General features: G+C 37.1%; 1 protein-coding gene across 2 annotated transcripts in view; it reads left to right on the top strand.

Moving 5' to 3' along the window:
* ZFPM2 (zinc finger protein, FOG family member 2) overlaps nt 1-18,252 on the top strand; it is a 308,395-nt gene that overhangs the window by 180,579 nt on the left and 109,564 nt on the right. For both annotated transcript variants that reach the window (XM_063389408.1, XM_063389399.1), the window contains one exon: nt 15,083-15,194. In XM_063389408.1, the coding sequence (XP_063245478.1) occupies nt 15,083-15,194 (112 nt within the window). The remainder of the gene's footprint in view (nt 1-15,082; nt 15,195-18,252) is intronic.

The following is an 18,252-nucleotide window of genomic DNA, read 5'->3' as shown; positions in this document are numbered from 1 at the left end:
GTTTTCCTACCAGTGTATATTCCAGCACCATCCTTACATATTTAGGCATCTCCTTCATTCTTATCCAAAATCTTAAATTATCAACATTAAATAAATAAACCAATTTGGATCAGACAACAAGTGTTGTTTTTGTACAGTGCCATCAATCTGTTCTTAGGTTTATTTACAGTGCAGGCAAGGTCTGTGACTTTTTTTTTGTCCCATAGGTGTTTATTAAGAAGGAAGAAGTAAAGTTAGCTCGTCCCCTTTAATGGGTTCAATTTTCTGTAAATAAGAAGAGCACATACTAAGGTTTCTAGCATCATTCTCTGACATAGACATTTATTAAAGGAATCCACTTTCTTTTTAAACCAATTCTTTTCTCAAACTTTCAAACAATTCTAGGTAAACTTAAAATTAGTCAGTATTTATTTTTTAAAAAACTGAGTATTGTAGTACTGATATTTAACTAATATTTTATTGTAAATGGTGTCTTTATTTTGGTAGATTGAAAACTCGATAACATTCAATTTAATGTGGACACCATTCAAGATCTTAAGATAATTTACATAGTACTTCAGTCACTTCAAGTTATATGGGCTCATTTACATGTAAATTTTGCTTTTATATAGAAAAGTATGTTGTTTAGTAATATATATATGTGTTGTTCAGTTCTGCAAAAATATCTATGATCTTTTAAACTTATCTGTGTTGAAGTGAATGAAGTAATTCTGTAAAATATCAATTAAGAATTTCACTCTCAGTAACAACCAAGTGGGAATTCCATAAAGAGTCTATTTCTGCCAGGTACTGAAGGGTCTCTATTGATTACATGGTAGGCAGAAGGTAAAAGAATCAATACAATTGATGTCTATGGGCCATATCCTACTTCTTTTAGTTTGAATATAGAAAAATTTCCATGGCTTCAGTGATGAATTGTAGAAGACGTAAGAACTGCAGAGCTTCACATTGTCATGTTACTACCAAATAGATACTAAAATAAAATTGTCTTGAATATTGAGGTACCTGCAAGTATAAATTTGATTGTAATATTATCTGGGACTTGGAAAAATTAGAAAGTCAGTTTTCTTTTTGTCTAATTTTTTTTGCATTTACAGAATTTTTTGAGTCAAATACCTGCCCATTAATTTTCAATGCACTGTGGTTAACATATTATTTTGTTTAAATCCCTGGCAATCTTCTGTGAAGTACTTAAGAAAGAGAAGCTTTAAAAAAGTGTTTGAAAAGTAGCCGGTTTAGAATGCAGTATAGAGATATAATTTCTCTGAAAAATATTCCTTTTACAGTCAAATCATTTCATAACTAATAGAAAAAAAGCAGGAGTGTGGTTTATTAGAAAACATCCCATTCCAGTTGTCAAGGTTTTAATCAAAATCCCAGGCCTTGTGGAGTAATCTAAGGATTTTCTCTTCTGTTTTCTTACTTGCTTTTTGAACTATTCCAGTAATGAACAAGTGACAAAATTCAGCTGTACCTATGCAACTACCACCTATCACAGTTCTTTCAGTCTCAAACAGGATAACCAGAGCATAACTACTGTGAAGCAATACAATTATGAATTTCTTGAGGGGGAAAAAGGAGAGATAAGGGCACAGAAGTCAGCTAACACTGATGCATGGGTGGCTACAGCATGCAAAGGGTTAATAAGATTTTCATTTTAGATAGTTGCCGTAGTAACAATCAGAGAGCTCAGGCTGTATCTTTTCTATTTGTGGGGAATGTTTAGATTTACAGAGTAGCTCAGCTTATTATATATCTGCCTTGATTGTTGGATAAGGTTCGTTGATTAAAAACAGAATAAGATGCATTTTTATAATACTAAGGGAACCCACTGCCCCCTGCCTCTGCCTCCCATCACTCTTTGTCCAGATCTCTCTCAGCTCTGCCAGCACTTGCCCGCTGCCCAAGGTGTGGCTGTAAATCAAGTTTCACTTGAACTTTCAAGGAGCAGGGGCTGGATCTCCCTGAGCTGCATGGAGCAGGAGCACTTGGTCCTGAGCATCCCTTTTTTCCTTCCCGTGGCTGATGTGAACCTAAAGCCACGGCACCACCAGCTCTGGGTTTGAGCACCGCTTCTTTTGTTTGATGCTGTAGCTTGTGTTTGTTTGTTCACTGTCCAGAACTTAGTAAAAGAAAGTTTGATCAAAGGTCACCTTGGCAAGTGGAGGAGTGAAGAGGCAGATTTCCATCATCCAGCTGTTCTCAGAATTAGCAGGAGCTATCAGAGGCTCTGCAGATGTGACCACCTCCCTTCAATGTGCAAATGAGACCTGGCTTGTGAGAATCAGGCAATTATTCATTTCCTTCCCTGAAAAACTGAGCAGGCTTGTGGTGACCACAGCAGCACCTGTGCAGAGGTTGTAGTAACCCTGAAATCTGGAGGCTGCCGTCACCACCAGGCCACTGCCCCATGCTGATGGCAGCTTCACACCTCACCTGAAGGCTCATATCTCTTGGGAGCAGGGAAAAAACCCTGAACAGCCAAAAAACCAGGTTCAAGTCTGCGTTGAACAGCTGCTGCCACTTAGTGCCAAGTGATACGAGGTAGTTGTTTGAAACTGATATGGTGGCTGCAGTAGTATGGCATTTAATGCCTAATTCTGTGATAAGAAGAGAATTTCTGGTATAAAGTTGTACTAACTTGTGGGGTTTGATAGCCTGGTCTGCTCTGATTCTGCCAATTTCTAAAGCTTTTGCTCTTTGCAAGCTTGATTTACCTCTGGTGCTTTGTGGTGTTAGGTTGCTTTCTTGGCTCCATAACACACAGCTGAGGGTCTTTCTTTCCCTTTTATTGGCTTCATTGGTATCTTGAAGTGCTAGGAACATTTGGAAGCTGGCGGGGTTTTTTTGTTGGTGGGGTTTTTTTTCCCTTTCTCAGGTATCTGAAAATTAATTCAAAAATTTTACTGGAAGGATAAAGGATTTGATTGGATTGGATTGGCTGTGCTTTGAAGCAGGGAAGACCTTCAAGGAAAAAAATTACCTTTTGGAATTAAGTAATTTTTTGTGAAACTGGTCTTAGCCAACAGTAGAATGGTTTTCTAATCACTTAAATTCAGTCTGCAGTGTGGTGGTACTCAGCTTGACTCTTATTACCACTGTGAGTTCTCATTTCATACAGCAACAATAACAAAATTAACCTGACCCCTTGTGTGGGAGCTGTGTGCAAATTTGTTGTTCTTTTTGATGCTCCCTACTTTTGAAAGTCAGCCCAGTCCTACTTGAGGACCACTCCTTGGATTTGTGACCTCAGAGTCCTTAGAGCTCCCAAGGTGTCCTGTTAGAGAACACTGAGCTGCAGCACTGCTGGCCCGAGGTGGCTTCATCGATAAACTGGCAACTGAGAAGAGTTTGATATCAAGAGTCTTTAGTCATAGATGTACCCAGTTACTGCATTCATCTAATTCACACTGTTTTGCTTCTACACATGAAGTGAATAAATCCATCAGCTCCCTTGACGCAATCGCCCTTTTATCAGCACTCTCATTTAAACATAGGATACCAGCCTGTGTACATCCATCAGGCCCAGAAATGAACTTTGGTTCATAGGGAAATTCTTGCTGCAAAGAATTTCAAAAAATTAAATTCATTTCTTTGTGAGAAAAAGATCCTTTAAGTAAATTTGTCAAGCTTCCAGTTTCTTTGTTTATTGTTATTTATTTCAAGTGATAGTGGTTTTTTTTTTTAGTTCCCTAAAATATGTTAGTATGGGAGGGGTTTGGGCTTTGTTCATTGTTATTTTCAAGTTACAAACATAGCACCGGGTCCCTGTCTCCCTTTTACCCCTTCTTTTATGTGTAAATGGTTCATAACTATTTGTATGAAATTTCCAAGTAAAACGCATATTCTTGGAACTGTTTTTTCTTATGTAAAGTCTTTTACCCTTAACTTCATTGGGTTCAAAACCAAAAGCCTGAAAACAGCATTCCTACACTGCTTATTTGTTTCCAGATTCTAAGATCTATTATGCAATAGTATAGTGCGTAATCATAATTATGCATTCATGATGATGTTTGTACTGGCTTAACTCAGGAATAGTGTGAGAAAGCTAATCTCGAAGCTACAGGCTGCTTTCCTGGACTCTAGATTCTGATCTGAGCTGTTTGTTGAGTCTTACTGGAGCCAGAGCCCCATACTCACCAGTCCTGCTGCTGGATTCTCCATCTTTATCTCCAGTCCCAGTGAAGGACCTTCACCCATTCTTTTGAAACTTTTTTTTTCATGGAAACTTGCATAGTTGCAGCTCTTAGTCATGCTGCATATAATCAGTACACTGAAACAATTTAATTGAGAACTGCGTTACACAACTATGTCATATGAACTACAAAAACTGAGGATACTTTTCATCTGTCATTGGCCTTTTAGGGAAATAAATTTTCATTTTTGTGTGAGAACAGTGAAACAAAATCCCCATGCTTTTAAGGCAGTGGGGAAAAATTTGCCTGATTATGTGTAGCATATTCTTCAACTAGAAGAAATTAACTGCTTGCAAGTTAAAGGTACTGCTCTGCTCAGTTCATTTTCTTGGTCCAGGCTTTCTGAAATGGTAAAGAAAATGTAAGCACCATGAATCTGTAATTGATATCTGTGACAGATCATATTCATGCGAAAACACAAAATTTTCAAAAGTGTTTTCTCTGAAATCCTCATATTAACCAGTTGCTTAATACCACTATTATTTATTTAAAAATCTGTGAAAAATTTGATGGCATGAAAGAAAAATTAACCCCCCTAAAATACTGCACCGTCATACGTTAAAATCTGTGGAACTGATTTTCTTTTGAAGTCTATTTTAATATTTTGGGGGGTTTTTCACTGATAAGATTTGGGGAGAGGTTTTCAGTGGAATTAAAGAAAAAAAAACTTTACATGAAAACACAAAGCATATTTTTTGAAAGTTTAACCGGCTAAAGGAAATTTTGCAACATTCCATTTTTTATATACTAGAAAAAAAGAAACTGTAAGTGAATAGACAATAACCAGATAATTCAAATAACTTTTCTGTCAGTATTACATATATTGTGTGTGTGTAAAGTTAATTGCTCTCCTCATTACTTGTGAACAAGAAAGCATAGACTAATAGTAAAAATCACTAAAGGAGCTTTGTTCCAGTTTATTTATACATAAGCTGTCAAGTATTGTGCATAATGCAACAGTGTACCAGCTAGCAACACACTTGCAGAAGACCATCTGAGTTTGTTTTTTTCTGGACACAAGAAGCTGATTTTAAAGCCATCCCTAAGAAGATTGTCCTTGATTTTACATTATCCTGGGTGGATGTTTCAATTTCTTCCATTTACTATCATGCTCACTGGGGAAAAAATATCCTAGTGTCTGCTTAGTAGTGATGGAATTTTCTACATGAAGATGTAAGGAGGAATTAGGTTTTACCCCATAATTATATATTAAATCAGTGTTAAAATACAGTTGTAATCAAATCCTTTCATATCCCAAGGCCACACATTTGATACAGTACATTGGAAGGTCAGAATACTTAGCTGAGTATACACCCCTTGAGACTCAACAGATGTACAGATACGTGGCCTAATCCCAAAAATGCATTCATAAGTCTGGAAGATCAGAATTGAGCCTTAATTCTCTAAAGGACTGCCACAGTGTTGTGTGGTCCTTTCATCCAAATTAGAATGATTCATTATGCCTAGTCCATTAGCACCATCAGGGATAGGTGTGGGCCATAAAATCTGCATTAGGATTTCTAAATATGTCAAGGATAATCTTAAAAGGAGATAAACTGGGATGTTTTAACTGAACTAAAAATAATTAATCAAAGTCATACATATAGGCTTCTGGTTGTTGAATCATGCGTTAAACTTCTACCTTAAATGATTATTCTATCTTAACAAATATAAAACTTGGGCAGAGAACTGCATGTTGGATTTATGCTCTTACTTTAAAGTTCCACATTTCCTCTTAGTAACGAGATATATATAAATAGCTAATAAAATGAGGCATAAAAATATTTAAAAGTTCTCAAAAAAGTCATAGATTCTTTTCTATTCCCCAATTCTATTTCAAATTAGAGATGAATTTATATATAATATTCTGTGTGCATTCAATGTGTGCACCTGTGAAGTTCAAATATTGTGTAATGCATCACCAAGACAATTACACTGCAATACATACACCATTGACTACAATGCCTTTGTATTGAATATGTATTTCATAAAGACCTGACTTTATTTATTGGAAATGTAATCCTAATAGAGCTGCATGCATTTCTACAGTTAAAATATTGGACAAGCATATACAAAGAACTTCTTATTTTCTCCCTCTTTAGTTTGAAGAAAGAAAAAAGGGTCGAAATTAAAAAAAGTTATCTTTTATTACTGCTAAAGCATGACTTATTCACTATTCATGACAAAAACATTCACTTTGCTAAAGTAAAATACACAACCTGAGTTTGCAGTTCCAAACAAAGTAATAAATATATATAATAAGCAGAATCTATAACTAGCTATTCTGTAGTTCTGTGTAATGGATGATTTATAGAAGGCTTTATGTGTGTCCTTTTTTATTTTTATATTTTTAATGGATTCATAGAATCATAGAATGGTTTGAGTTGAAATGAGACTTAAAGATCATCCACTTCCAACCCCCCTGCCTGGGGCAGGGACACCTTCCACTAGACCAGGCTGCTCAATGCCCTATCCAGCCTGGCCTGGAACACTCCCAGATATAGGCAACCTTATTCTCTGAGCAACCCGTGCCAGTGCCTTACCACTCTCACAGTGAAGCATTTCTTCCTTGTATCTAATCTAAACCTACTCTCCTTCAGTTTAAAGCCATTCCCCTTTGTCCTATCATTACCACTTTTTCTATTCCTTAGATAAAAATAAATGTATGATACATGAAATTTGGACTTACTTCTGGAAAAGGTGATTTAAATCGTCCATTCCAGGATAAGAAGAAGTATGACAAAGAAAAAAAAATATAAAATTGCTCTAAATGAAAAATTATTCAGTACCATATTAAACTAAGCTGGGGATACAGCAATCATTTTGGATGGCTTTGGTGTAAATAGTTAGACCATGGGACCAGGCAGAATTAATCCATATGCAGTATAAATGCCTTCATGTCTTCTGGAAGAACCTCTGTAATCGTCCCCTTGATCATCTGAAATATCTCTTGTCACATTAAGTGCCCCAAGCCCCAATGATGCTTGGGCAAAGGGAGAGACCAGTTGTCAGAAGTTTACCAGGGACTGATGGTTGATGCCACAGTTTAGTCCGTCAGCCTATCCAGAATAAATTCATTGTTTGCAGAATTGCAGCTGAGCCACATGTGAGAAATGTTTGGCAAAAGTGAAATAAGTTACATTCAAGCAAGTGCATTCCAAAAGTGTTTGCTGGTAAATACCAACATGGCCTCATTAGCAAAAAGAGAGATGAAATTCTTTGAGTACACAATAATTTACAGCAGTGAGGTAAACCCAGGAGGAAAAATGCACTGATAACTCAGCGTGAAAGTGTGCAAGCAGCACTGCATTATATCTTGTCTAAAGATAAGTTATATAGTGTGTGATTTCATCAGTACAGGTGCATGTCATCTCTGAAATAGTATTATCCAAAGTATTCAACTTTACAGTAAAGCAGGAAGGTTCAACACCCATGGCAGATACCTGAACACTAAGACACACTGACAGTGCTCATGCTACTCACAGGTATGAACTCACCACAACAGGGATGGTTCACTTAGAGCTGTCAATTTTCAGAATATCCTCAGCACATTTATGCTAATCACAGCACTGACTAAGAATACGATTTCCTGGTTCTGGTCATGGGGTAAAGACACAATACATATGTACACTGCTTTCCCAAAGAACAAAATTAATAGGAAAGGGAGTAAAAGAAAAAATCAAATGAGAAAGTGAAGTCCAGAGAGGGGTGGCAAAATACACTGCTCTCCATCTCATGCTCTTTGAGAAAGGAAGTTATTTATACATAGTCATGTATTTATAAAATGGGGGGAAAGAAGAGGGAGGAAAGGGCAGGGGAGCAGCAACTGTGAAGTGAAGCCAGATGAAGGCTTTAGAGGAAGGAAGGACCAGAGCAGAAAGCCCATCAGGACAGAATGATGTGGGCAGTGGAAGATCACTGAGTGTTGAGAGATCCATTTTCCAGCTTTTCCATTCCTGTTCCAATCAGTTGCTTGTCACCTCCTCCAGGACCACAGAAGCAGACAGAAGGAATCACCAGGACTTGGCTAGGTCCAGGTATTCCAGAATATGGATTTATTTAAAGGTATTTAGAACTGGGGATGAGTTTGAAGATGGGTTCCAAGGGTATCCCAAGACAAAAATAACAAATTGAAGTTGCTTTTGACAGCATTACTTTGTACTTAAATTACAGTGACATTTGATTTATATTTATTTTACAGATTTGAAAAAAATGCACTCTAGTTAGGTGAAAGGAATTGAACCCCATGTTAGCATGCATTTCATTTGCATTAGGCAGTCACATTTGATAGTAATAAGAATTTTGAAATTATATTAAAATCCTGACAAGTGTTGGAAAATATTAACATACCTAGGGTGTGGGGGTTTTTTTTGTTTGAATAATTTCTTTGGTCTGCCTTAGGTTTGTAGATGAAATGTACATAGTGATACATGGTGAAATGTATGTTCAGTCTTGTCACTTGACAAGTGATGATCCCTTGGGGTAAACAGCAGGGTTTCACAGTTGCAGGGAATCCCAGCTGTCTTTTGGGATTCCATCTGTGTGCACATTTCCTTCCCCCTTCTTCTTTTTTTTTTTTTTTTTTTTTTTTTTTTTTTTTTTTTTTTTTGTGTGTGTGTGTGTGTGTGTATGTTTGTTTGAAACATTTAAAGGCTTTGGCTTGACCACAGCCTCTTCAACTATTACCAATATTTTTCTCCTACTGTCACCAAAAAGGAAAGAGGGAAGTAGATCCTTCTTTTCTTCATCATTAGTTTCATGGCCCATCACAAGTAACAATTTGTGCAGAGATACAGATTCTTGAACGCTCCCGTTGAAACCCTGGATCCCATAAAGTTGTAAAGTGGTAACTGAAACAATTATCCCATGCTGTCTGAAGATTTAAGTGGAATTAACTGCATACATTTTGTTGGGAATCAGGTTTTCAAAGTTGGTGGGTTGGGGTTTTTTTGGGACTGCAAAACTTCTTTTGCATTTAGTAAACTATCAAGTTTCAAGATCTCCCCTGCAGACATAGTGGGGGCTGTAAAAGTTGAAATACTGGTGCAATTGTAAGATTTCAGAGTGGGTTTGTAGCTGGAGACTGTCATGTCTTTGCTTTAATTAGTGAAGTTGTCATGAGCATGGAACCACAGCACTGACATCTCCAGTGTGGTGTTGGTGGAGAGGAGTTGCCTCTGCATGTCTAGCAAAGAGAGCTGTGGCACTGTGAAGTGCTGCCACTGGCCTTGACTGGCAGGTTTTCCAAAACAGCCCTTGAGATAAATATTCTTCCAAGACTGAATCCTGCTTGGGAAAAGATAAGAGTTTTCAGGGAAGCTACAGAAAGTGAAAGACAGTCCAGCTGATTACATTCAAATAAACACCAAAATGCAGATCTCTGTCTGTCCATTGGGCTGTTTGGATGGGATTGTCTTACAGATTCATGAATTTGTAAGCAGTTATAAAGTAAGGAAATGCATTTAGATGCTCAGTGTGAGAAGTTATAAAAAAAAATCTTCTTATTATGCAAAAACATCATGAAACAAATATTAGTTAATCAGGGATAGTCTGAGACCTATTCAAATGTGTGTTACTGTGCTGTCCAGAATGATCCTTATGAGCCCTTCCCAGCTGAATTGGTTTGATGAGCTTACAAAGTTTGCTGAATTGAGTATGGTGATCGTCAAAGGTGAACTCAGCCTCTCAAGAGGGGATGTTCTGCAGGTTCAGCATGTCAGGTCTGTGATGATCCAATTGAATTTAAATTGAATTTCAAAATAGAAACCTCCGTCAGTGTATTAACTGGTGTTTTGCTAGCCCAGACTCACATCTAAAGGCACCTGAGATATGTTTACAGCTCTCCTCCCAGTACACTCTTGGTTTTAATTGACTATATGAACTAACTCTGCCCAGAAGGCATTGGAACTTTCTACAAGGTCATGAAGATATTCTGGTAGTATTCTCTATCTTTCATGGGAACTCAGGCTCTTTGGAAGATTTAGGAAGAAAATCTGTTTGCAGGAACTAAAATACAGTGAGAAACAAAGCCTTTGAGTGTCAGCATATCTCCTTAAATAATATTGAACACTTCTTGGAGCACCATGCCTGGGACAGGACGGTCATGTCACAGTGACTTGCTGAACATGAGCTCAGTAGCACAACTTCTGAAGAAACAGCTAGCACTGATCAGGCATTTGACATCAGAATTTCATAGATTTCAAACAACTTGATCATGCCTCATTTTTCTTCAGCGTGGGGGTTTCCTCAAGTTTCTGCCAGGCCACACACATCATATGTTAGAAGTCTTTGCAGGGAAGAGCCCATCTAATGTTACTTGTCAGCACTGATTCCATTTAGCAAGAGTGCAAAACTATTTTTGGCCTGCTGTGATGGCTATTTTTATCTCCATTAACCTCTTGACTGAATATAAACATTTATTGAGGGTTACCTCCCTTGTTTGTCCAGTTGCTTCAAAGGTTAGTGAAAAGTGGATGCCTGCCTGACCTCTTTTATCCTCATTAGCTAATTCTAATTGTTCCCTGAGAGATCACAGTTTTGACCCTGCTTGTCCTTGTCATATTTGTCTAGTTATGGCATGAAAACATTAGCAGAAATAGCATTTTCAGGGAAACATTGCTCAAGTGTAGAATGTACAGTTACCTAGAGCAATGAACAGTACTGTGGGTCTATAATGTGCCCTCGTTTGAAAAATGTGAGGTAATTACTGTATGGCCCCATCTTACAGACACCCGTGTTAGCAGATCCCTGTGATTATAGTTGGGCAGTAGGGAGAATGTTTTGTAAGCTTTTGAGTAATGTGTAGCAGTTCTTTCAGAGGGAGAAATAAAATGATGTTTGGTTTTTGAAGTCTTATTTGTAAACAGCTGCAATATTGTTGCTTCTGTGTCAAGAAGCTTTTTTTGCATGTAAAAAGGTACATTTCTTAAGCTAGAGATATTCCAGCTAGCACTTTAAAAAACCCAAACAAAAGAGTATGAAGTAGGTAACACCTACCACCCCTACTTTGGGAATGACAAACTGAATTTTGCATTATGACAAATATCTTATGAATTACAGGATGATTTTCATAGAGCTCTCTGAGAGTCAGGGCATGAAAATACTTTAATTCAAGTAGGATGATATCCCAAAGGTAAAAGAGCTGCCATGAAGAACATGTTGCCCTGCCAGGACTCTCTTCAGTGTCAAGTCAAGAAAGCCCTTTTTCATGTTCCTTGGTGGTTCTCAGCTGTGGTTGTACAGTTGAGACAAAGGACCTGGCAGGTCTCAATTAGGTATCTCAGACAGACAGGTCCCAGGCTTCAGAGGTTGTAACCAGTGCCTTAAATTCCACAGACACTTAGTGCAAATTAAAAAGCACTGGTTTAATGTGCTCAAAGCACGATATCCTGCTTTAGAAGCGGGTTGCTGCATTCTGCACCCGCTTCAGCTTTCAAATGGATTTAAAATGTAGCCTCAGGTATAGCGCATTGCAGTAGTCTAATCTTGAGGTGATAAAGGCATGACTGATTTAACCATAGCTTCTTGTTATCTTGGACTGGGGTCTTTTCATTTTAACCATTTTAAGGAAATGGCCTTTCCTGAATCATCAGGCTTGCTTCAGTTCTTACAGTGTAATAAGGCACAACAAGACCAAGCCTCCCTCAGAGGTGAACACCTATGAACGTGTGAACCTCACGGGATGCCAGACCCCAAGAAGTGCTGCTGTGGTCCTGACCTGCCTTACAGCTCACACAACATGCTAGTAAGGTGCATCAAAGGGAAGCCACTGCTGGTATCCCTCAGTGGAGCTGCCAAGCTTTACAAGCAGCTGGGGTCTTATGAAGTTTTGCTTTCATATTAAAATAAGTTTATTTACATATCTGTTCAGCTTGGGAGCAGAGCTGTGGGAGAATGGGAAATTCTTTTGAGGTGTCCACCAGTTCTTCTGGACGAGCAGAGCTGTGAGATGAAACACCCTGTTCCTCCTCCAGCCTATCTCTAGTGCTTAGAGACCACTTACAGCTGCAGAGCTGATTACAAGTTTAACTGCCAAGCTGACCTGGAAGCGAATTTAGTGATAACCATGGAGTTTTTAAGTTCCAAAAAAGCCCTGTAAATGGTGAATGGCAAAGCAGACACACATGCTGACTGCTGGTGCTCAGTCTACCTGCTGCCACTGCTGCTTCACCTCCGAAGGGATGAGGCCTGGGCCCCTCTCCTTGTCTGGAGAAAACTGGGGCGGTGGCCTGGGACTAAGCCTACCACTTACTAAAGGAGAAATTAATCTCCATGAGAAAGTCAAACGGTATCTCTGTATCTCATTCTTCCTCGGCAGTATGTGGTTAAGTATAATCCTTTCCCAGGACATATTATTTGTCCTGTCTATGTAGATAAACTATTGCCCAGCACAAGAAGATCCTGATATTATTTGAGGCTTTTTGATACCACCTTAATGCAGATAATACCCTTCGAGATGGAAGAGACACAATGAAATGTCAGACGTCTGGAGAGAAGTAAACCAGAAATAGGAATTAGATCTTGTGAAAATTAAATAGATGATCCCTTCTGGACTTAAAAGATAGAATTTTGGTTTGTTCTGTTTTTTAACTTGGCCTCTAACTTAGAAAAAAACCCCAACCGTTTTTGAACGTCTTAATCATTTGTGGTGTGCTTAGAAAAGTCTCCTAGCTGGATAATATTTCACTGTCTTTTGATTGTACTTGGGATTACCAGAGACTGAAAGCACATAAAGCAAAAAAACATGTTAAAGGCTTGACTGAAATGGCACTTGGAGAAATGCAGCAAGTATTGGAGTGTGTCCTGATCCTCCTCTTCATTATTGCTATGCAGCCATGGTTGCCAACATTCTTGCCACAGCTTGTATTGAATTTGGGTATGACTCTCAGCTGTGTGAGGAGTAGCCACTCTAAATGGTTTCCGTGGCACTGTTTTGGTGTAAATTACAGTAAAGTTCAGACTTTCGTATCATAGAAGATAGAGATGATACCTTGATTACCTTTCATCTCATCTGCTGCATTTTTTTTCAATTCTTGCTGTGTTTATGTCATTATTTTCTATGTAGCCCATATGTATATGCTTTACACTGATTTCATAACTGATAATATCAGGCTTCTTAATAATTTATATAGAAACTTAACCAAATTAAAAAAAAATTGCTTACTGGTCAGTAATGAATAAGAATTTAAATTCAGAATACAAGTGCATGCAGTTGGGTTGACTTGTAATTCTTCATATAAGCAAAACATACTTTCTGCAACTTTCCATAGAGAAAGCAGTATTGGGAGCTGAGACACTGCATGCCTCTTGCTTCAGTATTTTTACACTAGGTTGGCATATTTTTTCTAGATGTTACATTCCTTTTTCCTAATTTCATTCATAATTCCTATCTGTTTTTTCCCAATACACAGGGAAGATGAGTAATGTCATGGAGTGCATATAGAAGTGTGATTTATGCACAAACATTTGTATGAAAAATGTAAAATCTAAAATGAAAATTAAGTAAGAAGTAGTGTATTTGATAAAACAGTATTAGAGTCTAAACAGATAAAAACCCCACAAAAATATGAAGACCTGTGACATTTAATGTCCTTTTCTATAATTGTTATTAAAATATTAATGTAATTATTGTAAATATACATTATTTAAGATAATTGATTTAATAGTACATAACTAAAATATTTTAAGCAATATCTTATTTTCAATAAATATTTTCAGGTTTATTTTGTGAATGTAATATGTTCTGTGGTAAATGTTTTTATTCTTCACTACATTTCTAGAATAGTTATCAGTAATAAATGTTGGCAAAGTGTCTGGAATGTCCATGTAAATATGATTTTCTGTATCTTAAAATGTTTTATCTCAGTTAGTAATATAGAATATCACAATAAAAAATAGGTTGAGACAACTAGAGAATTATTGATGGAGTATAAAAATAATTAAATTCTCTTACAAGATGTTGGAATGTCTTGGACAAAATTATATCCCAGAAATAATAATTAAAAGTTACGTTGTGACTGTTTTACTTTGTACTCTCTGTTGTGGTTTTGTTCTTGATACAGAGAAGAACTGTCTATGATAGAAGTCTAAGTGCTACATACCGACAAACTTAGGATTGCCCACAGGATTTTTGCATTTGATTAGTAAAAGAAGTTCAGTATTAATCAATTTGAGGCCTCTGCCTTATTGCCTCAAATAAAAAAATTCTCAGAGTCTAGAATCTGAAATACAGACAGGAGATGGTAAATTGCCTGTATGCCTTTCAGGTGTGATGATGTCATGCTTTACTTTTAAGTCCTTGAATGTATTAATACAACTTGTTTGATAGTCTTTTTGCAGTGAATCATTATCATTATTACTATTTCAGACATAGTAAAATCACACATCAACATATAGCAAAAGGGGGAAAAAATTCCATTATCCATTCAGAACAATTTCCTATGATAATACGAATGTTTCTCAGGACAGATCTTGGAAATGGATACCAATTCTTTAAATTCTTTTCTGTCTGCTTCAGGAAATAGTGAGATCCCGTTGATAATGAGGTACAATGTGTCTAAAGTTCACTTCTAAACACTTGGCTCTTTGCTGTGAAAGTCATCTACATTCCCTTTATAATTCTCAGCCACCAGAGATCTGTGTAATCTTGGAGATCTGATCCAAGATCATTTGGAAAAATCCTTGATAATAGTTTCACCATTCAATCAATGAAAGAACTAAGGCTTCCTGCTTGTGTCTTCTTTAAAAAAATCCTGAGGCAGGGGAATAAGACTTTGGCTTATGGGTTTTGAGATTTTGTTGTTTGCAAATAAAATGATTACCATTATTATTCACATTCTTAATCAAGGCGAACAAATGGCATCTGTTTGTTATCATCCTTCCTACAGAAGACAAAGGCTTCAGTCCCTATGGTACTGACTGCTGGCCCCAAGTGGCTCCTGGATGTGACTTGGCAAGGAGTAGAAGACAACAAAAACAACTGCATTGTGTACAGCAAAGGTAAACACAAACTGATTTTTTTCTTTACTTTCTTGTGTAAGCTGCTGAGATAAATATGTACCTGTTGCATACAAAATTAATACTATGTCTCCCCTTAATGTCAGTTTTTCTTCCCATTTTTCTTCCATGTTCTGGTTTTGCTTTTTTTTTTCTTTTACTGATGTAAAAACCCGACATGGTACCTGTAGTTTATTAAATGCTTTATAAACACTGAAGGACATGAGCTGGCATAAAACCATCCATTTCTCTGTGAGAGTCAGTGCTCTGGGAAACATCAGTGAAACCTATACGCTTTGAATAGGTGAATTCTCTTTGAGTTTTGTTTTGGGGCGTACTGGATATCATTTCTCTATTTTGCATTACATTGTAGCCTACTAACTGAAATCCAGTTTCATATGAAGAATGAGAATTTGATTGGAATATGAAAAGACTTTATGTCAGCATGGTAGTGTAAGATAAATGGAACTGGATTTCAGGGTTGTCACCCCTGAAATTCCAGTGTCTGTGTAGTGGCATGATGTGATGATGCTTCACTGGAGTGTGTTGGAGAGTGGCAATGGGTATCACTTGTGTCTTATGTGAATTTTCAGAATTTTCCATCAGTACGAGTTCGTACAAGGCTGCCCATCAAAGGTGCTTTATCTGACCCACCATGTCTAACAGCTCCTTTGGTTCAAGGTGCACAGGTTTTTGTCTTGCATCTGAAACAACACAAAGAGCCTTGGGTTCAGTCCATAGCACCATGGACTATGCACCACTCTGGTGCAGTCACTGTGAAAGCTTCTAAATGCAACTACAGAATCATTACAATACGTTTAAAAAAAAGAGAAACAAAACACCACTTGAATACATGGAATAAAAATAACAGTGTAGCTATGTTTGGCATTTACCCTACAGATCAGGTTGCAAAACTATGACCTTCCTTCCTTGTATTTCAATCATCAATCTCAGCACTTTCTGAACACTTTAGAACATGCACTGTTCTCGTTTAATTTCTTTTAGGTTTTATTTCTAACCAAACAGACCTACTGAGATCAAAGATTTGTTTGCTGAGGCAACCTAGTGACCATTTCAGCATACAAGCATCCAGGCAAATAAGCAGCCATATCAATATATTAACATACAAAACACTAATCATAACATCAAAGACTCCTAAAAACTTACTAGAAACAATTACAACTTGTTCCTATAATCATTGCAATTTATACACTTATAAGAGGATTGCCTTTAAACTGCCACAAGCCTTTGAAAGTTGAAACGCTGAAAACAGGGAATTTGCATGTTAAAAATGAGTCGCACACCAGGGTCTTATAAATTCTTTCTATTATAATTACAGAATGTCAACACATTCATTCTACAACCTGAAACACCTGCAGTACTAGAGAACTGGGCTCAGATCTAAAAAGGGTTGAGCTGCCCTCCCTTCACAGCTGGCTGATTGCAGCCCAAGTGGAAGAAGCAGTAAAGTGCTCTGAGTAACAAACACACTGAAGCTTTTTGAATGAATCCAGACCTGCAGTTTGCTGTTCATAATACAGAATACACACAGGCAAACTTTTCTGCAAAAACTTCTTAATGTAATGGGAAACTACTTTCACTCCAAAACATAGCTCCTGCAAATTCCCATAGCATGATGTCTTATCAAATTATATTCTTTCTGTAGTTACAATAATACTTATCACATATTTACCAGTTGGACTTTTCATCTTCAAAATATTTTACAAATACTAACTAATTCATTAGACAGTTTTGGTTCTGTCTGACTTACTCTATTGAAATACAACTTTTTTTTTTCTAGTAGTAAGAACTTGTTTCAGTTTGATGCAATCTGATTAACCCAAAATACTAGTATTTTCATTCAAAAGTGATAGATTTCGTTTCACTGATCATGCTGGTTATTTTAGTACTTCATTAACAAGCAATGGTGAGACAATTGAACAGTACTCAAGGTGAATGCTATTGTCTCTATGACAGATGCATTTTATAACTAAAGTTGAGGATAAATTTGAGGATAAATACATGTTAAAAGCCTGTTACTTCACTAAACTAAGGCAGGGAGTAAGTTGCAGTTATGCTTTGCTTTCACTGTGTTCTGTTCTCTCTTTGCACTCTAAGGTAGCTGCTCTGTCGGTCATTAAGCATCTACCCTTGCCTTGAGCTCTGTTGGGATTTCTTTAATAGAAAGATTAATTGGCTTGGATCAGAAAACAATGTCAAATAGAAGATGGTAAAATAAATAAATAGAAATATGTTTCTTCCTTCAATTTGTATCTCATCATTCCAGATTACATTGCTTTGATTTGTGTTAGCTTCTGTCTCCTGTAGTGCCATTACTTCTAATGAAACGGTGTCAGCTGGCATGTAGCTGTAATTCGATGTTATGTTGTAGTTGCATGTGTGTAATTTTGTTAGTTTGCTTAGCAATACGTTGTTATTTCTGAAAGCAATTAGCTGAACAAATGTGTGGAATTGTCCATGTAGCAGATTTGGTCACCTGGGAGCTGTTTTCGGTACTAAACTCAAGATGAGATGAGTGGAGTAAATTGGCACATTTCTAAGTCCAAGATAAGTTTAGAATTGGCTAACAGTACATAGTACTGGTTGATCAGTTGCTGACTCAGAAGCACATGCCATATTTCCTTTTAGCTCATTACAGAGATATCTTTAAGAGCAGAGTTTTCCCCAGATCCTTCATGAGAACACAGGAACGTCAGTCTGATTTCCAATTCACTAGGGGCTGTGACTACTGTAGTCACCCACATATTGCACACAGAATAATCACAGGGGCAGGAGCCTAGAGTGTAGGTTCTATTGAAAGAGAATTTGAGCTGGCTGGCTAAGTCCCTATTTGCCTTCAATGCTCTCCTTCTCTGTATAAAATACTTCATATTTTCCCTAGGCAAACAAAGCATATGTGTGCATGTATATGTGCATATATGTATATAGATAGATATATTTGTGATTTACACATATAGGATTGTATTTCTAAGTTATTACAGTGCATATAATCACAAGTCATCTTCTATCTTTAGATAAAGAGATCAGTTATTTAAAATCA

This window comes from Prinia subflava, chromosome 1 (genome assembly GCF_021018805.1).
Source record: "Prinia subflava isolate CZ2003 ecotype Zambia chromosome 1, Cam_Psub_1.2, whole genome shotgun sequence".
Classification (NCBI taxonomy): domain Eukaryota; kingdom Metazoa; phylum Chordata; class Aves; order Passeriformes; family Cisticolidae; genus Prinia; species Prinia subflava.
The sequence above is the reverse complement of the archived record's forward strand: the minus strand, read 5'-3'. Positions and strand labels throughout refer to the sequence as shown.